The sequence below is a fragment of the Oncorhynchus gorbuscha genome, linkage group LG10 (assembly GCF_021184085.1).
Source record: "Oncorhynchus gorbuscha isolate QuinsamMale2020 ecotype Even-year linkage group LG10, OgorEven_v1.0, whole genome shotgun sequence".
In the NCBI taxonomy this organism is placed as follows: domain Eukaryota; kingdom Metazoa; phylum Chordata; class Actinopteri; order Salmoniformes; family Salmonidae; genus Oncorhynchus; species Oncorhynchus gorbuscha.
This window is the reverse complement of record NC_060182.1, coordinates 27,894,488-27,917,203: the sequence shown is the minus strand read 5'-3', so window position 1 is coordinate 27,917,203 and position 22,716 is coordinate 27,894,488. Positions and strand designations below refer to the sequence as shown.

Genomic DNA, 22,716 nt, shown 5'->3' with positions numbered 1-22,716 from the left:
TCATATTTGTAGTGTAAAAGTATCCGTCTCACCTGTGCTTGTGACCACGGCAATGGCCCCGCCCCTTCCTGGCCGGCCCCCTTTGGCCTGGATGCACTGCGTGCCGCAGAAGAGGGTGTGTCTGCGCTGGGTCTCAGGGCTGTAACGCCCCCCAGCAGCCGGCAGCGGGGTCTTCATCACAGGGACACTCTCACCTAGAGGTAAGGCAGGTGGCTGTTACAATGGATTCACATTGCTCACTACTTAGAGCTTCAAAAGGTTCAACAATCAACGGAGGAGACATTTAACGAGTTGATCATTGGCAAGTTCAACTAGACATTTTGTGACGAGAGTTGAGAAAGTTTCAACTTAATGCACATTTCAGCCAGACCTCAGTGTAGTTCATGACTGAAGTCATTTTGTGATCGAGTTCTGTTTGGCCTCACCGGTTAGCATACTCTCGTTGACCATGCACTCCCCGGCCAGCAGAGCAGCGTCGCAGGGCAGCAGCAGCCCCTCCTGAGGGATCAGCACACAGTCCCCCGGGACCAGCTCCACAGAGCTCAAACTGTCCTCCTCTGAAAGACAGGGCCAGTGCATCAATTGGCTCCTACTACAGCAGAGGATGCAGACTTTTGTGTTGGGGATTTGCGTGTATTGTTTGGTATTACTGCACTGTTGGAGATAGGAACATAAGTATTTTGCTAAACCCACGATAACATCTGCTTAAAATGTGTACGCTGGCTGTGGAAGTCAAAAATGGAGGGAAAGCTCACCCCCGGAGCTTCTGCGCACGGTAACATTGGTTATCTGCTGAGCCATGCTACGGATCGTGTTGCTTTGCTGTGGAACCACAGAATCAACAATTCAGTGGTGAACATGTAGACAGCTAGATGATAGTCTGCCCTATAACAGGTAATAGGAAAATATTAATATAAAAAGGAGTGTTGCATAATGTATCACCCACTATAACAGAACCATAATCTCAAAAATACCTATTTGTACATTTATCTGAAAGCTTTCATGGGAGCACAGAAGACATGGGAGGAGCCTCCTGGTGTCACTCACCTTGCGGATCTCGTAGAGAGACACACATATGGAGATAAGGGAGATGATGACGATGCAAGCAGCATAGTAGTAGTAACTATCAGTCAGCCACAAAGCAATGCTGAACACCTGGAACACGTAGAATGGGTTGAGCACCTACAGAGATGGAGGGAGGGAGAATAGAGGAATGGATGGAGAAAGAGGGAGAGGGGTACAGAGTGAGCAGGCCTTAAACCTGTATTATTGTATGTAACTGTTGGTAGATGAAAGTTTACATGCAACAATGAGACCTTAAGCCTAAGTTTCATGATTCGGCTTTTGTGAATGTATATTTCCTTTATGAATATAAACAAGTGCACCACTGCAAATGGTCAGTAAATCTAGTCCTGTACATGTAAATCAATGAGAAAACGTAAATCGTTGTTCAAGCCAATCACCTCCTCAATCAGTAGTCGCATGAATGACTTCACAGGCACATCGATGAGATTGGTCCCATAGACCTTCCTCCTGAAAGATGGAGAGAACTGGAGTCAGACACTGGATGAGGCAGCAAGGGGGGGGGGTGAAGTGTGTGGAAATTAAAGTATGTTTGACGTAAGCGTTTGAGGTAAGCCTTCAAAAAGAGCTAGGTCCAAGAGAGGACCCTTGAGGAAAGGGTGTGATACCATAATGTGGAGCAGTGTACCTGGTGTTCTGCTCTAGGCGACTCAGGCCCTCCCGGAAACGATAAATGTCGGCACATGTCCAGTCCTCATTGAGGACACTGTGGAGGAAGAGGCAACTCTCTTTACATCAACATTTTATGTTTATGCATGTATATATATATGCATACATAAACATAAAATGTATATATATATAAATAAATAATTGCCACTGACTCTAGCCCACACCTGTTTAAACCCCCATACAGTACCTAACACGACAGAAGGCTCCCTTCCTGGCCATCCATACGTAGCGCAGCCCCTCAAACAGGTAGTAATGCAGCAGCGGTACCTGAAAGCCATTCAGGATGCATAAAAGCTGCAGACTTCTCTAGCCATTGGCTCTCTAGCTGCACCTTCAATACAATTTAATTAAATTCAACTTTGTTCATACAACTTTACTACCCCTTCCTTACCTCCTCTTTGTGTAGCTGGACAGTGTCTCTCCAGTCTGAACTGTCCTCCGCCTCACTCCCTGCCGACTCCAAACTACCGTGAACACAAGGAGAAACACTACATCAGAAGTCAGGACGAGCAACATGAGTTGTTACAGAGCAACAGATTCAACTACGTACAGGAGTCATTGTACAGGAGTCAGTGCATTCCAGCTGACCAATATCCAAACACTGAACATTTGAAAATGGCAGTGTTTTTTTATGGTTGCACTGACAGAGCAATTCTATTATGGCTAATAATATGGAAAATCTTTCATGTCAACATACAACAGATGGTCTGATGATAAAGACGTATATCTAACCTGCCCTCCTCCAGCTCTTCTGTGAGGACCTCCACGACATACTGCTGTCCGAAACTGTCCTGAGAGAAGATCAAGAATAAAACCATTAAACTCAAGTGCTGCTTCCCAAACTACCAAAAAACACTGAATCATGACAATGACATTACCCTCAGAAGCAGAATATTGGCGAAGGCCAGGGGACAGGAGTTGCAGCGAGCAAGGAGCCCTAGACGAGGGCGCCAGCGAAACAGCACCAGCAACAGACCCAGGGACAACACGGACCCAATGTGACACAGCCAGACACGCCAGCACACCCATCTGAACCCCTGGACATCCTGACACACGGACAGAGAGAGCAATCAGATTAGATGTCATTCATTCAAAAGCAGCACATTGATTCCCAGCTGTCATTTTTCATTGCAGACAAGTTGATATGGAACCCATTGTTTAGCTTGCAGCACAAAATTAAAGGCTCCTACCATGTGTGTTTCGGGTTTGCAGTGGGGTTCTCTCCTTGGACTAGGGGAGCAGAACCCTCCCGGTGGCTCCTCCTCCGGACAACCTGTGGAACAGGCTTGAGGTTAGTCAACAGACACAGTCAACAAAGTGACGCCACTGCAAACACAACATAACACTGCACTGCATGTACACACCCATTATGTTAACATTAACAAGGCACACATAAGCTGTAAAAGTCACCAATGTCACACACAGCTCACATGAAAGAAAGGCAAATGTATTACACTAGCAGTATGAATGAATGAACCAATTGGGAATCAGTGTAGGGGGTCCATTCCACTTTTCATTCAGCTCAAGTAGGTGAATGTAAACAAAATTAATTAATAGAAAAATTATTATATATCGGTGTAATCGTTCATTTACACATTAATTGACACGGGTGGACATATGATTGATGTGGCCTAGATACTCAAACAAATAAGAGGGTGTTGTTCCATGCCTAGTTTCAAATACAGTAGGGTTTATCTATTTGGTTCTACAAGTTAACAAACTCATACATTTTTCAAAATAAAGCTTTTGTAATAAAACAAGGAAGACCGAGGGGTTACAATACTTACATTTTTGGGGGGCAAATATTCAGTTAATAAACTATACAGTTACAGTGGATAGCCTAAAATGAGTTAAATCTATCCAACTGGTGCTTGCTTGCACAATGTTAAGGTCTATACACAGCGAAAATAGGATATTTGATAAGCCAACACTAGCCTAGATATTATCATTACCAGTTTATACCAGAGAAAGTCATCTGACAACAGATATATTATTCCCTTGGAAAGACAAGACCCCTCTCCCCTCTCTCTCACTTCAGCAGCTACGACCGGTAAACGATAAAAAAGAGACCCGTCTGAATAGATCACCATAAGTGCGGTCGAGGTGAGGGTAAAACTATTTTCATCGACTCGAATAACCTATCGAAATAAATAATATATTAACAGAAATGTTAACAATCTTGAAGATGTTTTGGCTTCCGGGTATACACGTATCAGTAACCTGTTTTAGTTACGATGTAAATATCATCACAGATGTTGGCTTTCTATTTATTTGAAATATCAACGAAAGTAGTACTTACCTTATTTATCTGCTCATAATTATATCCGAAACTGTGATTAGAGTAGTTGGCAATGCTATTTTTGCGTCGCGTGTCAAAAGCGCACCTGTGTTTACCTGTCTACGTAGCAATGCTCCGATACGCATGTCTGTCCAGTTTCACTGTCGAGTTCCGCTACCATTCATTATGGCCGACACACTAATAATAACATGTAGGCTTACGCATACTGTATTTCCCTCGTTCATTTAAAATAATTTGATTTGTAATACTGGCACACAGTAGTGGCTTCAACTTCTGAGGTCCTATCAGGTGCCACACACATGGGTATTAGCCTGTCTGGGAAAGTATTGAATTAATTGTCATCTGATTGATTCCTTTGAGAAAGATTTATGGAATGATATTGCATGATTAGGCTACATTGCTTTTATATAGAAACAAAGTCACTATGTGTGGGCTAATATACATTTGTCATCAAATGAATACTGCCAATATCTGGAATCGCCTTCACAATGACCACTTTGTTTCCATACACACCACTTTTGGCTAGCTCCCAAACTTGTTTATAGGGAACCTGAAAGGAGCATACCACCCTGCATCCCACTGCTGGCTTGCTTTGGAAGCTAAGCAGGGTTGGTCCTGGTTAGTCCCTGGATGGGAGACCAGATGCTGCTGGAAGTGGTGTTGGAGGGCCAGTAGGAGGCACTGGTCTTAAAAAATATCCCAGGGCAGTGATTGGGGACATTTCCCTGTGTAGGGTGCTGTCTTTTGGATGGGATGTTAACAGGTGTCCTGACTCTTTGCGGTCACTGAAAAATCCCATGGCACTTATTGTAAGAGTAGTGGCGTTAACCCCAGTGTCCTGGCTAAATTCCCAGTCTGGCCCTCATAAGGTCACCTAATCATCCCCAGTTTACAATTGGGACATTCATCCCCTGTAACTATTCCCCAGGTTTTTGCTGGAATGTGTTCTCAGTCAACTAAAATAAAAAGGCCTGTGGTGGTGCTCTTAGAGCTGATGAAACCACAGCGTAGTAGTATTTTCTTATAAAACCACATTCCTTTAAGGATTTTACAGAGTGGAAACTGCAACTCAATGGGCTGACAGACATAAAGCAATAGGCCTCTTGGTGCCAGTGTAGGCTAATGTAGTAATATTAGTTTCATTCAAAACATATGAAGCCCAAACAAGTCCCTATAAACTAGAGTTCTCCTGGCTTCAAGTAGCTATTCAATTGACATTGCACAAGAATCCTAAACATCTGGATCATGCTGCCTACAGTAGTTTCAGGGCTAACGCAAAGAGGAACTAGGCTATTCTGTTAAGTTTATTATAGTGTGTGTCATCTAGGTCAATGTTAACATAATCCTGTTCCTCCACACCATTGACTGAACCAATTAAAAGTTTGATATTTCGTTATATTTTATCTTACCATTGCTCATCTTTTCTTCAATAAAATGTTCACACTAAGTAGCTCATAATGAATGCCCCTAAGTTCCACTTCTTCAGTAAAACCTAATATGTTCATTTCCAGTTGAAGACACAGGAAATTATAGTGCTAAAAGTGACAGCACTGGGCAGAAATCTGAGCTCACGAGACCTACGAATACTGAGAGGTAAAACCAGTCATTCCTCCAAAGCCCTCAGCAAATGTTAAATCGGATACCATCTCTATCTCCCACACCCAGGAACTCGTAAATCCAGGGTAAGATAAAAAAAATGCTCCTTGCATAAGACTAGGCCCAACTGCTGAGGGTGGTTTTATTTGGCTCCTCAAGTTGTTTTGTTGTTGAATTTTCATTGTTGGACATAAAATGAAATTGAAATGTCAATCAATCAAATGTATTTATAAAGCCCTTTTTACAGAAACCCAGTCTAAAACCCCAAAGCAGCAAGCAATGCAGATGTAGAAGCACGGTGGCTAGGAATAACTCCCTAGAAAGGCAGGAACCCAGCAAAGAAATCTAGAGAGGAACCTGAGGGGTGGCCAGTCCTCTTCTGGCTTTGACGAGTGGAGAATATAAGAGTACAGTGCTTTGCAAAAGTATTCATTCCCCTTGGCGTTTTTCATATTTGGTTGTGCTACAACCTGTAATTTAAATCGATTTGTATTTGGATTTCATGTAATGGACATGTAATAGTGTAATAGTCCAAATTGGTGAAGTGAAATGAAAAAAAATGAAAAAAACCACAGAAAACATGGTGCGTGCATATGTATTCACCCCCTTTGCTATGAAGCCCCTAAATAAGATCTGGTGCAACTTCCCTTCAGAAGTCACATAATTAGTTAAATAAAGTCCACCTGTGTGCAATCTAAGTCTCACATGATCTCACTACATGTACGCCTGTTCTGAAAGGCCCCAGAGTCTGCAACATCACCAAGCAAGGGGCACCACCAAGCGAGCGGCACATGAAGACCAAGGAGCTCTCCAAACAGGTCAGGGACAAAGTTGTGGAGAAGTACAGATCAGGGTTGGGTTATAAAAAAATATTGAAAACTTTGAACATCCCACAGAGCACCATTAAATCCATTATTAAAAAATGGAAATAATATGGCACCACAACTAACCTGCCAAGAGAGGGCCACCCACCGAAACTCATGGGCCAGGCAAGGAGGGCATTAATCAGAGAGGCAACAAAGAGACCAAAGATAACCCTGAAGGAGCTGCAAAGCTCTACAGCGGAGATTGGAGTATCTGTCCATAGGACCACTTTAAACCGTACACTCCACAGAGTTGGGCTTTATGGAAGAGTGGCCAGAAGAGTGGCCGTTTGGTGTTCACCAAAAGGCATTTGGAAGACTCCCCAAACATATTGTTGTATTCGGGATAAACTTTGAACATTGAGATTAAATAATTGATAGATCAGAAGCATAGAATATAAGGAGTGGAAGAGACTCGGTTTTATGTCAGAAGATGGCCGCCTCTCCTTCCAGTTCTCTGCTGCCAATGACTGGAACGAATTACAAAAATCTCTGAAACTGGAAACACTTATCTCCCTCACTAGCTTTAAGCACCAGCTGTCAGAACAGCTCACATATTACTGCACCTGTACACAGCCCATGTATAATTTAGCCCAAACAACTACCTCTCCCCCAACTGTATTTATTTTGCTTTTTGCACCCCATTATTTCTCTTATTTGCAAGTTTTTCCACTGCAAATCTACCATTCCAGTGTTTTACTTGCTATATTGTATTTACTTCGCCACCATAGCCTTTTTTTGGCCTTTACCTCCATTATCTCACCTCATTTGCTCACATTGTATATAGACTTATTTTCTACTGTATTATTGACTATGTTTGTTTTACTCAATGTGTAACTCAATGTTGTATTTGTCGAACTGCTTTGCTTTATCTTGGCCAGGTTGCAATTGTAAATGAGAACTTGTTCTCAACTTGCCTAACTGGTTAAATAAAGGTGAAGTAAATAAATAAAATACATAAAATGTACGTACTTTTGTCTTGTGCACGTGCCTTACAGTAGGTCAAAAGCAAACAAATATTGATTGCCACACAGAGACCTGGCAAAGTGTTGGTCAGTAACTTCCCTGGATGTGTGCTACTACCACTGCCAAGAGGCCCAGGCTTAGGCTAATTGGCACAGGCTGTTCCCACAATCACTACACTGAGAGGGTTCAAGGAATCAGGACTAGATCATGATTCAGCCCTTACTGGAGAGGCATGGCTGGAGTTGTCACATGTTAGCAAATTCAGCTTGTGCTGTTGTAAACCATGTATCATGATCATTTAATCATGAGAAAGATTTAGTTGTGCATGCAGTTTTTAAAATAATCATAATTCAATCATAGTTCAATTTTGTTGAGCTAAATCCTATTCATTCCAAATTAATTATTATAAAACTGATTGTGCCTTGACAGGTGAGTTGTGAGAAAGAGTTTTAAGCCGGCAACTCCCATAGCTAGACAACACAGAGGTAAACAACCTGCAGTGTCAGTTAGCTACAACTGTGTTCACAATAAATGGTCCAGCTACGGTTGCTACAGCTGGTCAACACCGACTTTGCACATTTCCCAAAAGCAAAATGTTGGATTGGTTTGTAGCTCAACACCAGTGTTTTCCAATACAAATACTGCAGAGAAGCATTCAGCTGCAGATTATAGGTGCCAACTCCGTGTGGTCTGCGAACCTCAAAAAAAGATGCGTTCAGGGTTAAGAAACTCTGTGGTGTCAGTGTGCTAGGCACTCGATCTGGTCCAGGGCGTTATATTAACCACGGTTGCTATTGCAGCTAGCTAGTACACACGAGCTAGGCTAGCTAGTACACGTCACTACTTTAGCTAGCTAGCATACAGTATCTAGCATTCTAGTTAACGTTAGTACCTAACTTCTAATTCTAAATGTGACTTCACCACCACTTCTGTTGGTGAAAGTAACGCAAGAGTTTGCTAGTTCCTAGCCGACTCAGCTCAACGATTTATGTTGGAGTTGAGCGGCGACTGGTGTGGGCGGAACTCTGACGTCATACAATTCCGTTTCTATCTGAAACTACTTTCAGCACCCAGAACAATGTCATGTGTAATTTCGGGCTATTTTTTGGGTGCTGAAATAATTAAAAAATATATTTTTAAAATGCATTTTGTGACGTCTGCACTTCAGTCCGCCCACGCTAGGTACCGCTCAACTCCAACATAAATCGTTGAGTTTAATCGGCTAAATTTGGTAGCTACATACATTGGATCTAACGTCAATGTTCATTCCCCAAGCAGGATTGTCAGGGGTGGCGTAACGGCCATACTGCAAAACTCACCAAGCGTGTCCATCCTTCCTTTAGTCATGATAATTTAGTAATCGATACCATAATTAGTTGCCAGTCATACAACTGGCAAAAGTATGTCTTTGACTAGCACAAGTACCCGATACTAGCGAAACCGTTATCTTCCGTTTTGCCTCTCTATCCCGTCATGTGACAAACGCATTTCTACGGAAGCCCACGAATAGTTTGACAATAATAAAACAGAGTTTATTCAACAACAAAAAGTTAATAAATAGGGGTTGGTATGCAATGTGGTTTGTTTTTGTTTATTTTGATCAGTAAGCATAGTGTATATAATCTGAAAATGACAGGGGAGATCTTTTCGGGGGCGTTGCCACCAAAATAGAGCCCCACACCTAGACATGAAATCAAATTTCGCCATACAATATTTACGAGATGTAACATACATTTTTCCCAACTCCATTCCCCATGAGACAATGATAAATCATAGTTTCGAAAACATACTTGCATTCTGAGTAGATCTTTGGCCCAAAAACTATTCTAACAGCCATTAACCAGATGAAGTATCAATCCTTTTAAAAATCAACTAAACCATTTCAGTTTCGTTCATGAAACCTATCAATGTGTTAATGGTAAATTAACACATCTCCAAAGCCTGTTTTAATTCTACTTCCTTTATTGATAAGCATTTAACTGGTTTTCCTTAAAATATTATGTATATACATACAGTATATCCAATGAACAAACATCAAATTGTGGTCCAGAGCTCATCATCCCATAATGTAGTTATAAGGCTGCACAACATGGGTAGGCAACTAGAATCAGCTGTTGGCTGATTTTTGTAGAAGTGGATAGTAGGGGGTGCCGGAACAGAATTAAAAATCATTTATACACTGCAAATTGACCACAACTAAGCACCAAAAGAGATTGTATTTGAAATAGTAATATTTTCAGACCCTGATTACATTGAGACACGATCACATCTTTTTTTATTAATGGGAATACTTGAACAGATTTCCTAAACGAAACACATTTTTTGCTGAATTCCTGGTCGTTTTAGTATTTTTTTCACCAAAAACTAAAATCCCCCAAAATCTTAAATACTTGTAGGCCAGTATCTGGTGCCAACCTCTGCTGTACAATCTACACACACACTGAGTAATAAGCTCCATCACCACATCAAACATTACTTTTGTATGTATTTTTAGAAGAAGAAAAAAACATTTCTAGGAGGAGCAGTTATTCCACTCTCACATATATAAAATCAGCAGTATCTTCTAGGCTGCCTGTATCTTTTTTCATGTGCGAAGCCTAATGAAAGGGACAGACACTGTTGAAGGGCTAATGTTTAATCGAAAATTCAGCATTAGAGTCATTACTAGTGGATTTCAAGTCTGGTGGTTATCCAATGTTCACAGGGTTAATGACTTTCTCTTTATATGTTGCCATCATTTTCTTGATCTCAGCAATAGCCTTTCCTGGATTGAGTCCCTGTGGAATTAATACAAAATAAAAGGTAAATAAAGATGGAAAGATGAGTAACATGACAGAAAGGGATCGGCGATAACTACCTTTACACTGCATGAGTTGTATAAATGGTCTGAAGTCCACTGTGCTGAACTCTACACTAGTCTTATTACTGTATTTAGAAATGGTGGTTTGGTTTAGCAAATGAAGGCTAAACCAGATGCAGTCTATTCAGATGTTGAGTGTACCTTGGGGCATGTCTTAGTGCAGTTCATGATTGTGTGACAGCGGTAGAGAGAGAAGGGGTCCTGGAGCTTCGACAGTCGTTCCTCTGTGAACTCATCACGTGAATCAATCATCCAACGATAGGCCTGTTGAGGAAGGAAACACATTAATCAGATTAATTTACATAAAATGCTGATCCCTGGGATGGAGATGCCAGACAAACTCATTAGGTGAATCAATCATCCAATTATATGCCTGTTGAAAATGCATTCACACGTCAGCTTTACTTTGTTTTCAGACAGACATCGGTTCTCCCTGTCAAAAAAGTAAAAGCATAAAAAAACAGATTCCTATATTGACTAAAAACCCAATACATACCTGCATGAGGACAGCAGGGCCCAGATACTTATCTCCATTCCACCAGTAACTAGGGCAGCTGGTGCTACAGCAGGCACAGAGAATGCACTCATACAGACCGTCCTGGGAGAGGAGGACAATCAGAGATCAGATTTATTTTGTCAAGAAAACTCCTTGTGCTCTAACAATATAACATATGTTCAAATATACAAAGTGGTAAGTTGAAATGCCAGAAAGGTGTGGCAAAGTGGTTCACTTGTATAAAATGATTTCCTTCAAGGGCGAGACAAGGTTTCAATGCAGCAAATTAAATTGGTTCAACTGACTAGATTACGTCAACCCTACAAAATAGTACATTGTCCCTTTCTGATAGCCGAATCAAATGGGTATATGTACTTGTGTTTCAGACTAGACATGGAAATTGCATATGATGCATTGATAGTATAGCTACTGAAATCTGCTGCCAATGGCCAGGGGATGAAATATGTACCAGCTTTTGCCTGTCTTCCACAGTCTGGTGGTACTGCTCCTTGCCCTCCTGAGACTCATCTTTCTTCTTCAGGAAGGGCTCAATGGACTTGTACTGGGCATAGAAATTACTCATGTCCTGTAGAGGCACACACAATACATGTACACCCTTAGTCAACAAAATATAGGCTACCACATGGTGACTAAACATTGCATTGTTTTATTCAGTGTTTGTCTTTTAGATTTGTTACTGCAGCTATAATAATCAGTATTCATTTACTTCTAAATGTAACCATAATACTCACCGGCACCAGATCTTTGACAACGTACATGTGTGGGAGTGGGTAAATTTTGATTGGTTTGCTGGTATTGATGTCTATTTTATTTAAGCAGGCCAGTGTGTTGCCTCCGTTGATGTTCATGGCACATGAGCCGCAGATACCTAAAGCAAGATGCATGTATATCACACCACTGAAAAGGACAACTCCACACCAAGGCTCATTTCATATTTCATGACGCTCTGTCATTGTAGAATAGGATACATATCTATAGGTCTATATTTTATGATTTCTACTTTCTACCTATAATGATGACACCCACTTTTCTCTCCACTCTGCAAATTGCTCTTCATGCCTTACCCTCTCTGCAGGAGCGTCTGAATGTGAGCGTGGGGTCCATCTCATTCTTGATTTTAATGAGGGCATCTAAAACCATGGGGCCACAGCTGTAATAGTAGGGAGAAGGATTTGTTAACAATGCAGATATTAAAACAATGAGAGCAATTCCATCAATGCAGACTATACGCTGACATTGATAAGTTTTAAACAACTGAAGACCCTTTCTGTCGTTGTACTTACTTGTTGAGGTCAATTTCATATGTCTGCATGCGTGGCTTATCCCCCATTGTGTCTGGGTCCCAGCGGTAGATCTGGAACTTCTTGATCCTGGGCTCAGATGCCGGGGCGGCTGCGGTCTGTGCATAGCGCACCATCTGGAGACGAGACATAGACAACATGTATCAATGTAGGAGGAATTACATTTTTAAATTAGGCTTACATTATTGTTTTTGGTGTTAAATGCTGGTTTTAGTATCTAATACTATTCCCTCTATATAGCCATGTTATTTGTACATGTTATTTTTATTCGTTATTCACTATTTACATGTTTTATTATATTTTTTAATCTTATCTTTAACTCTGCATTGTTGGAAAAGGTCCTGTAAGCATTTCACTGTTAGTCTACGAAGCATCTGACAAATAAAATTTGATTTGAATTTGATTCATACAGCTGTTTATGGGCTTTGTTTTGATATCAATAGATAGGCACGACATGGGGTGAGTGAAAATATACTACACCAGATTTACACAATAGATCAACTGAAATTAAAATGGATTTCAGTCGGAAATAAAAAATATCTACCGTATGTCAAAAAGACAGAGTTGTATATTCATATTGGGGTTTTACGCTAAAGGAAAATATCTACTTTCATAACAAGGTAGACATTTCCCTCTGGCGGTAGGACATATGTACTGCTCTGAGTTGTTATATCACCCTCAATTTCAAGTTTCATAACTAACATTTTGTCCACAATACGTTCGATAAGGATAAATAAACCTTAGGTTAAGAGTAACGCTGTTCTTAAAAATAAAAACGAATTTATGAAAAACAATTTAACGATTATATTTAAAAAAAACTATAATCTGAAACACAATTTGCGCAACAGTCGTTCACAAAAGACGCATAGGCCTATAAACCTAACTGAAACATGCTCTATTTCAAAATCGATTAGGCAAATAATATTTCGTAACTGAATATATTATTATTTACTTTAACAAAGTTACTCAAATTAAAGAATAGCTTCTTTGATTTTTCTACTGTGCTTTACTCTGATGTAAGGTAAACCTCCAATTGACAACAGTTTGTGAGTTTTATTTTTAGAGGAACTGTCTAGTAAACCATATGAACAACAGCATACTATTTGAAGCCATGCCATAAACCAGACATGGACCTATTGACAGCTAGTAAAAACACGTTGCATGGCCAGGCAGGCAGGCGGTCTACCTATCCCAGTCATAGGTCTTTTCTTTCCATTCCCCAACTTCAATATTTTTCTCCTTTACTTACCACCATCGCCCCAGTGTTCCGTAATGCCACGGCGTTTCGGGCTAAAGAGGTGCACACGACCGACATGCTTATATTTTCAGGTTGAATATTCTAACCGATACAGCGCGGTGCCTGTTCCAGTTTATGTATCTTGTCGCTGTCCCGCCCCAAGCATGACGTCAGTTTATGTCAAGACTCAGGAGTAGCCTACTTACTGAAAGCTATGCGTGCACTGCAGGCTATTATGTCAGACTCTTTTACAACTCTCATTGCTTAGACGGGGTGTCGGTTATATACAGTGAGCTTCAAAAGTATTGGGACAGTAACACATTTTGTTGTTGTTGTTTTGGCTCTGTACTCCAGCACATTCCATTTGAAATGATACAATAACTGTGAGGTTAAAGTGCAGACTGTCAGCTTTAATATGAGGCTATTTTCATCCATATTGGATGAACTGTAAAAATAAAAAACTCAGGGTCACAACTTTCACTGGGGACATTCTGAAATGGCATGTCTTGGGGGTATGATATTTGTGCATCTGTAACTTGCTATAATTTCTAAACTGTTCAAATTAAAAGATGACAGTCTGCACTTTAACCTCCTAGTCATTGTATAATTTCAAATCCAAAGTGCTGGAGAACAGTGCCAAAACAACAAAAATGTGTCTGTCCTAATACCTTGAGCTCACTGTAGAAGGTTATTATTGTCAGATATAATATATATGTCTTGCTAGCTGCATTCTTTGTCAAATTTGAAATCACATAATTTAATCAAGGGTAATGAACATCTCTTGCATTGGTAACTTTGTTGCACTCTTGTGTTGTGCTTTAAGCATATAGCCTACACATGCATATAAAATGTATACCAATGCAATTCTAAGACCACTGCGCCACTCGGGAGGCCCAGCATGGCTACCACAGCATTCTGCAGCGATATGCCATCCCATCTGGTTTGCGCTTAATGGGACTACCATTTGTTTTTCAACAGGACAATGACCCAACACACCCCCAGGCTGTGTAAGGGCAATTTGATCAAGAAGGAGAGGGACGGAGTGCTGCATCAGATGACCTGGCCTCCACAATCACCTGACCTCAACCCAATTGAGATAGTTTGGGATGAGTTTGACCGCAGAGTGAAGGAAAAGCAGCCAACAAATGCTCAGCATATGTGGAAATTCCTTCAAGACTGTTGGAAAAGCATTCAAAGTGAAGCTGGTTGATTGAAAGCCAAAAGTACGCAAAGCTGTCAGCAAGGCAAAGGGTGGCTACTTTGAAGAATCTCAAATATAAAATATATTTTGATTTGCTTTACAATTCTTTGGTTACTACATGAGTCCATGTGTTATTTCATAGTTTTGATGTCTTCACTGTTATTCTACAATGTAGAGAATAGTAAAAATAACTAAACTTTTGACTGGTACTGTACATATTCAGGTTATCGTGGATGTTTAAAGAGTCTGCGATTATGGACATCCTAAAATCTATATATCCCCTAATTCTTATTTATTGTATTATATTGGTGGTCACCACCATCACTTCATGTGTGTTGCTGTGCTCAGACAATTTCATAATCTCTCCTCAAGAAGGTAGACCTATTCCACTTCCCCAGCCCAATGTGCCTAAATGGTTGACAATGTAATATGTGCCTTATTATAATATTTTCATTGGGATGAACTTAGTTGTATTACATGCGGTTGCATAACAACCATCTATCCATCTCATTGCATGGGCATGCTGTGCCCAAACCCCATGGCATACCATTGTCAACAGAGCCTACTTAAAAGATACCCATTACACTCTGGCTGGTCTGGAGAGAGCCATTGCCACACACCACCAGAGATAAGCATGAACACAGTGAACAGTGTGTATGTCATGGTTCCTCCTGAAACCATATTTCATGATTGTGTCCCTGTTAAAATAAGTGTGCTTTTTGTGGTCCTTTGCAGAAGCTTGAATTGTTTACTGTGTGCGTTCATTTCCTGAGTGAGTTTGAGACTTAGTGTTTGCTGTTTTTTAAAGTCTATTGTGATCCGGCGGCTACCAAATCTTAGTAAAGTAGTATGTTTATCCTTAACCACTGATTCCTCATCTGGTCTCTTCTCTGCACCTTGGTCCAACCTTACCACGTCACAGTGTAGGGTACAGTCTCAATGAAGGGCAAAGATACAGAAAGGGCAAAGATACAGAAAGAGCAATAGTAATGGCATCTTTTTGTAGGCACTAACTCCGCTATGGTTCGTTGAACAAAGCTTATGGGAAAATGTAGTTTTTGGATAAACGCTGAATATAAGGTCTGTGGTAAACAGTTTTCGGAAATCTTAAACGTTTAGTTCTATGATAATCTTAAAATCAGCTGAATTTGAGGATATGTAATCACACACAAATATTTAATAATTCATAAAGGTCATGTTAACTGACTGATATCTCATAGAACAAAAAGGTATAACATGTCATAAGCCTGTGTTTATTCCCAAACCCTATTCTTTCTCCATTAATTTTGCCCATATGAATGGCTGAATGAACTAGAGGTAAATAATTTCATTGTTTTAGGACTACAAGCTTGTGAGCTCTATAATACGCTTATCTCAAGGATGAAACTAGTTCCAAAGGCTTGTTCATGTATGTGAAGTTATACAAAGACACTATGGCAAGCCATATATAGCCTAGATCTTTATCAGACTTGAGAGCACTAGATATTAGGTTTCTTTATGATGTATACACATAATTATACAATCTAAGGCTGTTAAGAGTTTAGGAGAGGAGTGGGTAATCTTACCCTCTGTGTACTTGTAGTATGAGATATCTCTCTGCAACTCAGGAGGTCCAAGTGATTTCAAATATAGTATGGTTGCAGCACTGCACATTGATGATCTTGAGCGGGAGAGAGCGTCATCGGTTTACTAACCAATAAGGATGCAGTATTTTAGACAACCCTGCCCACCAAGTCGCGTTTGCCTGGAAAAGTCTTCCTGACACACATGTGGCTATAGTGGTGGAGGTGTGTACTGTATAGGATCCTGTGAAGAATAGTGGCGGTAGAAGAACTGGACCCGTCAGGAAACCTCAACACGAGGAGCAAGAAGACGACTCCATATGAGTAATGTCATGAGTAACGTGCAGACTGTGTTGCGTGAGGTATATTTTGCAATCTAATGCAAATATACCATTGCGATATCGTTGCAGAATATGAACAATGAAACAACTGACTACCTCAACAAATATACATTTAACGTCAATCAACTATATACAGTATGGCATGAACTAGAGTCGACTGGATCAACATACTATCTGCGACAGGCTTTGGTGGGCGTGTCAGTGATTGAAAGAAAAAAGGTGTTCTTCATGGGGATGTTGTCTGTCCTTCCACTTGTTCAAGACACATTCCTGTCAATGTGTTCAAAGAGCATATGTGACCTGCATCTAGACCACTGAGTGGCCGCATAGGCTTGAGGGACTGCGTACCCCAATAAGCAAAACATTTTAGTGGGCCCTCTCTTGACAGCAGCCAGAGAAATGTTTAGGTTGAAAGTACATTTCCTGCAATTCTACACATTTTGCAATGGAATGTAGTGGAAAAAAATAACTATTTCAAAGCTAATTTCAGGCTATTCTACACATTTTGTCATAGGGTGGAGAGAAATGTTTGCAGTTTTGAATATGATATCTGAGTAAGAGTGACTAACAAAATCAATAGGGACCCTCCGGTCAGTAATTCCTCCTTGATTACTACCATGATTAAGTTTAGGTAGCAGGCCGCTAGACACATTTACCAATTTTAAAAAAATAGCTGACATGGGCTAATTGAGTGACTGTCAGTGACTAACATAAAGAGAAAAACTGCTGATGCACAACCAAATTTCAAAATTGCACCTCGTGCAACAGTGAAGTTGAGACCCCAGCTGATTGAGCTATTGCCCATCCCTGATCTAGACCTATGGCCTGCTGTTGCATATACAGTATGGGGGTGTATATTAAGCCAATAAATGTCAGTTTGGCACATACGGTCATCCTGTGTACATTAACCTTGTCCCCCAGCTAATGAGACTAGTGTACATTAATCAGTACTTTTGAGGAACAGATGTCCAAAGCTTGCGACTCATTACAGAAAAAGTGGTATTGTTTGTGAATTAATGGCAAAAATGTTGTCATAAATCTTGAAGCTAAATAATTAATGTTGTTCCCCAAAGGAACAGCCAAACTCGTAGTATCAAGTTACAAACTGAAAGAGAAGTGTCTTAATCATGTTTCCACCTCAACTCTATAGGCCATGCGAAAGAGGCACTTGATCTGGCAAGCATGCGAGAGCAGTTGGTACAACTGGAGCATTAGAGTAAAGTGAAGGTGGGTCACTTTCAAATGTCTGGTTATTAGGTTTATCCATCAAATTGTTGGGAGCATATATTGAGTAGCAACTTTATTTTGATAAAGTTTGGCATGAAATGAAACTAATAAATTATATGCAATGTCTGGCTTCTATACATCCTCTCCATAATGAATCAGCAACGCTCAGGGTGGAGACAGGCATGTAGAACCATCATCTCATGGGAACTTTTTTTTCTTGTGACAGGTATGCCAACATTTGGTGCAGCATAGTCTATGCTACAGTAATATAAAGACAGAATGCTCATCTAATTTACCCATCTCCATCTGTCTTTTGGAGTCACTATTTAATTGTAAAAAATAATATATTTTTAAATTGCAGCCGCATTGTTTTAAAACGGCCTCTCTCACTCTCTCGCAGGCTTTATCTCGCCATCAACTCCATAACAGAGTCTCCAATCAATATTTTAAATTCATTCAGTGGCACTAACATATCTAGATGAAGCATGGATTGTAGACTATTCCATGCCTCTAGTGCACAAGAAGAGAAGGCAGTCTTAACTAATACTGTGAATGTCCTGGGGACTTTAAGTAAGGTAGAAACCACCTAGTAGACCGGGTATAGTTACTGCTCGTGGTGAAGGAGACCAGACTACAGAGGGAGTTTACCCAAAAGGGCTTTGTAGATGAACACATACAAATGTAGCTTACTGTGAATATAAAGTGAGGGCCAACCTACTATTTGGTACAGGGTGCAATGGTGGGTGAGTGACTTGGCATTTGTAATAAAGCGCAAGGATGCATGATAAGTCAACGTAATCAATTAGAGGGAAAAGTGGCCTGAACAAGCTTCTTTCCCTAAGCAAGCCTTTTTAGGAAAATAAAAACCCAATTTCAATTTAAGCTTCTTCACAAGATTATCCATATGAACTTTAAAGGACAACTTGTCATTCAACCATATAGCTAGGTATTTGTATGATGTTTTTGTACATTCAAGACCAGTTAGAAACCATAAAGGAAGGCCTGGAGTGACAGAAATGCAGTCTGGAGCTCTTCAACAGCCTGAACCAGAGAAGGAGCACATGAATATATGACTATCCTCTGCATAGAGATGTAACTTTGCTGGTTGTATCCCATTTCCCAACTCATTAATACAAATTGAGAACACAGGAGCTAAAATGGAACCCTGGGGCACACCTCTATTAATCTCAAGAAAGCTAGATTTGTGATCGTCAGTATATATACACATTGTGTTCTGTCAGAAAGATTGGTTTAGGAACTATTTACTGCCCCTTCACTGAAACAAATGTTACTGAGTCTAGCTAGCAATAATTCATGGTCAACTGAATCAAATGCCTTTGATACATTTAACAAACAGAGCAGCACAACGTTGCTTTTTATCAAGTGCATTTGCCACTGCCATATTTGCAGTTGTGGTGCTGTGCCCCGATCTAAAGCCAGACTGAACCACGCTCAGTATGTTCTTTTCAATGAAGAAGTTCACTAGGGATTCATAGACCTTGGCCAGGATAGGGAGTTTGTAATAATACCAGCTGCTATCTTTAAGAGGTGGGGATACAGGTTGTCTGGAACTGCAGACTTTTTAGTGTCTATTGCCTTTACGGAACCCAAACCGACTGCGCGTGTGCGCCATCGTGCATACATTTATATTGCCCCCCCCCCCCCAAACGCGTTCACGACAAGCAGGTTAAAATATCAAAACACACTCTTAACCAATTACATTAATTTGGGGACAGGTCGAAAATCATTAAACATGTATGGCAATTTAGCTTGTACTTGCTAGCTAACGTTAATTTGTCCTATTTAGCTAGCTTGCTGTTGCTAGCTAATTTGTCCTGGGATATAAACATTGAGTTGTTATTTTACCTGAAATGCACAAGGACCTCTACTCCGACAATTAATCCACACATAAAATGGCCAACCGAATAGTTTCTAGTCATCTCTCCTCCTTCCAGGCCTTTTCATCGTTTAACTTATATGGTGATCGCATCTAAACTTTCATTGTATTACCACAACTACAGGCAAAACAGTTCGTCTTTCACTCACCCACGTGGGTATAACCAATGAGGATATGACACGTGAGGTACATGCTTCTATAAACCAATGAGGAGATGGGAGAGGCATGACTTTCAGCGCAAACTGCGTCAGAAATAGGAATGAGTTCTATTTTAGCCCTTGGTGTCGCAGACGCTCGTTGGCGCAATAATTGAATAACATGGATTTCTACATTTAATTTGCGACGATCGCGCACGCGACGTGTCCGGTCTCGTCAGCATGTAAGAAACGGGCTCAAAGATAAAATGGTTAACATAAGGACCGATATATAGTAGTTTACTGTAACAGAGCTTACATTATAGGCCTGGGCACCACCATTATCAAAAACTGAACCAGCAGATATGAAGTGCTCGTTAAAAAAAATACAATATCAGTTCCTTCACTTCATTAGAATCCATCATTAAATGGTCAGGAACGCCAGAGGATTCATTAGAACCTGACACTGATTTGATTAGGGTCTAGAACTTGGTAGGGTTGTTCAGGTTCTCTGTGACTTCATTTCGATAGAACTCTGATTTGGACTTCGTGGTAAATCCTGGACATGTGTTTCTTAGCACCCTGAAGGAGGCCCAGTCAACAGGAGCATTTGTATGTCTAGTTTGAGCACAATATACATTTCTCTTTCTAATTAATTCTGCCAAGTTATCTATAAACCAGGGCTTTCCCTTCCACTGATTCAACATTTCTTCACAGGGGCATGTTTATCACAAATTGCATAGAAAAATACTCCCTGGCAGTGTCAAAATCGGGAATGAGACTTACTCTGTCAATTGTATGGTACAGATCATGCAATTTGTAAGAACTCTTGCTCATCAAACTGTCAAATGTATTTTAGAAATATAACGGGGTTTGGCTTTGGTCATTTTGTACTTCTAACACAAGAAATTGCACAGTGATCACTGACAACATTACAGAATATCCCAGTCGATGTGTATTTGTGAGGGGTTTTGTTAGAAGAATGTCCAATGGCGTTGATTTGTTAGGTGCTCTGGGATTCGGTCTGGTAGGCGCATTCATTAATTGCGCGAGATTCAGAGAGTCACACATTTCTTTTAAAGAGTCCGATACAGATGTAAGCATGTCCCAGTTCAAATCTCCTAAAATAATGAATTCAGGGTCATTTAGCTCGTGCAGGACATCAGAAAGAGTTTAGTGCTTCTCCCGAAGCCGAGGGTGGTCTGTAGCAGCCGACTACAGTGATGTGGGAGTCCTTATAAACGTTCACTTTAACCGCAATCAATTCAAAATGTTTGGCTTTGGTAATTGAGATAAATCCAAGTTTAACACCTCTGAAATTAACATCAATTGCAACCACTCCTCCTTTACTCTTCCGATTCGTTCTAAAAAGACGTGTACTCATCAATATACATCGAGCTATTTGACACATTTCTTTAGCCAAGTTTCTGATAAAACCATTAGGTCTGCATTTGTCGTATTGGCCGATATTCTAAACATGTATATTTTTGGAAAATAGACTTCTGACATTAACATACAAGAGGCCAAAACCTGCTCTGTTTTTAAAATCATAGGGAGTCGGTAGAGATTGCATGGTATCCACCGGCCCAGGGTTTGGTCGCACATTACAAGAGATCAACAATAAAAACATAATATATCTCAGTTCCCCAAACGCAAAGAGAAATACCAAGGGGGCATAAAGCAAAGACAATTCACTCACCCATTGATCATTCAGCCTATTTAATCTAGGGTGGCATTGCGTAAAGAGCAGGCATAGTAACATATACACAATGCCGGTTTTTAGAGGTATTTCAGCACAGTTGCGCAGCGACCAGTAGACGTTGTGCATCAGGTTTTTCCATCTGGCAACCGCTTCTCCGCTCCTGGCCTTCAGTGCGCAACTGCGCTCGAGTAGATGGCCTTGTGCGCAGACAGACGCTCATGACTCGGCGAGCTCCAACTACAGAAAGGTGTAGGCTACAGTTTACGAGCAGCTCAAGGCAGAAAAAACGGCCTTTCAATCAGAAATCTTTGTACAAGTAAATTTCGTAAAATAGAGACCGAGTTTTTCTGTGCTTAATGTGCAGTAGTTTATATCATATGTGTATTGGATAACGGCACAATCATTTGGACTTTTGTGGGCATGGGCTCATTAAATGTATTTCATGTAGGGCTCATAAAATGTATTTCATGTATTTAATAGCTTATCCGGCTCAGGTATCATCATGTTTGAATTTTTAATCAAAGCTCTAATCAAATCCAGACATAGACCTATTTATATGCTTTATAATGCTTTTGAATGACACTTAGTATAAACCTGTTAGTATAGTTTAATATGTGCTTTACTAGAATAATGAAAAAGTGTTTAACATTCTTAAATGGTATTGGTTAGGTGCAGGATATTAACTTCACAGCAACATACAGTACAGTCACCACAAGAGCGGTCTATTGTCAACAGGGTCACACTTTCTACATCCACTATGAATGCTGACCGATGGTCTGTTACGTTAAGTTGCCCTGCAGAAATTGGCCCTCCATTCTGGGATGGATTACGCCACCATGACAGGTGGAGACGTAGCCCCCAAAGGCTGTGACAGGGCCACGGCCATGCACAAGGTCTTTGACTTGACCAGCACAAGCCGGCTTGGTAGGACATTCATCCACTTAGCACTGTGTCATGATAAATGTCAAAAGTTAAATCTACAGATACTCATTGACACAAATCATATTGGTGTTCATGTCAAATCAGAGCCATATGTAAAGATCTATGGGTGTGAAATGATGCAGACAATTCAATTGATAGAACCCACAATCTAGCTGCAATATTAAAGGGAAATGTCACAATTTTTCAACCTCATATTCATCATCTCCAGCACCACCCCAACATATTTGAAAATTGTGCATTTATATGTTTTGTAGTAAAGAAGATAGAGGAAGATAAGTGTTTCCAATGACATCAACGGTGTGTATCGTGTGATTTTAAC

General features: G+C 40.5%; 2 protein-coding genes across 6 annotated transcripts in view; both read right to left on the bottom strand.

Annotated features, from left to right (window-relative positions):
• The window catches only part of atp13a2 (ATPase cation transporting 13A2), a 35,410-nt gene extending 26,465 nt beyond the window's left edge, over positions 1 to 8,945 (bottom strand). For 2 of the 3 annotated variants that reach the window (XM_046365478.1, XM_046365480.1), the window contains exons 1-12: positions 8,796 to 8,945; positions 2,943 to 3,025; positions 2,631 to 2,798; positions 2,485 to 2,543; positions 2,144 to 2,216; positions 1,940 to 2,019; positions 1,712 to 1,789; positions 1,464 to 1,533; positions 1,048 to 1,182; positions 756 to 822; positions 426 to 557; positions 33 to 194 (exon numbers count right to left, since the gene is read on the bottom strand). In XM_046365478.1, the coding sequence (XP_046221434.1) occupies positions 33 to 194; positions 426 to 557; positions 756 to 822; positions 1,048 to 1,182; positions 1,464 to 1,533; positions 1,712 to 1,789; positions 1,940 to 2,019; positions 2,144 to 2,216; positions 2,485 to 2,543; positions 2,631 to 2,798; positions 2,943 to 3,025; positions 8,796 to 8,823 (1,135 nt within the window). In that variant the 5' untranslated portion in view covers positions 8,824 to 8,945. Of the gene's footprint in view, positions 1 to 32; positions 195 to 425; positions 558 to 755; positions 823 to 1,047; positions 1,183 to 1,463; positions 1,534 to 1,711; positions 1,790 to 1,939; positions 2,020 to 2,143; positions 2,217 to 2,484; positions 2,544 to 2,630; positions 2,799 to 2,942; positions 3,026 to 4,051; positions 4,189 to 8,795 lie in introns of those variants that run through there. The other variant, XM_046365479.1, reaches the window with a different exon arrangement.
• A 106-nt stretch (positions 8,946 to 9,051) lies between these two features.
• On the bottom strand, positions 9,052 to 21,610 carry LOC124045076 (succinate dehydrogenase [ubiquinone] iron-sulfur subunit, mitochondrial). 3 transcript variants are annotated; one of them, XM_046364305.1, is made up of 8 exons: positions 21,453 to 21,610; positions 12,137 to 12,270; positions 11,918 to 12,003; positions 11,585 to 11,721; positions 11,302 to 11,418; positions 10,833 to 10,934; positions 10,478 to 10,600; positions 9,052 to 10,253 (listed from the first exon to the last, which is right to left on the bottom strand). In XM_046364305.1, exons 1-8 carry the CDS (start codon positions 21,579 to 21,581, stop codon positions 10,164 to 10,166), a joined length of 918 nt encoding a protein of 305 aa, XP_046220261.1. In that variant the 5' UTR covers positions 21,582 to 21,610; the 3' UTR covers positions 9,052 to 10,163. The 3 variants fall into 3 exon arrangements, with proteins under 3 accessions (XP_046220261.1, XP_046220263.1, XP_046220262.1); XM_046364307.1 differs by lacking the exon at positions 21,453 to 21,610 and adding an exon at positions 19,589 to 19,781; XM_046364306.1 differs by lacking the exon at positions 21,453 to 21,610 and adding an exon at positions 13,404 to 13,560.
• Between the last annotated feature and the right edge of the window lie 1,106 nt (positions 21,611 to 22,716).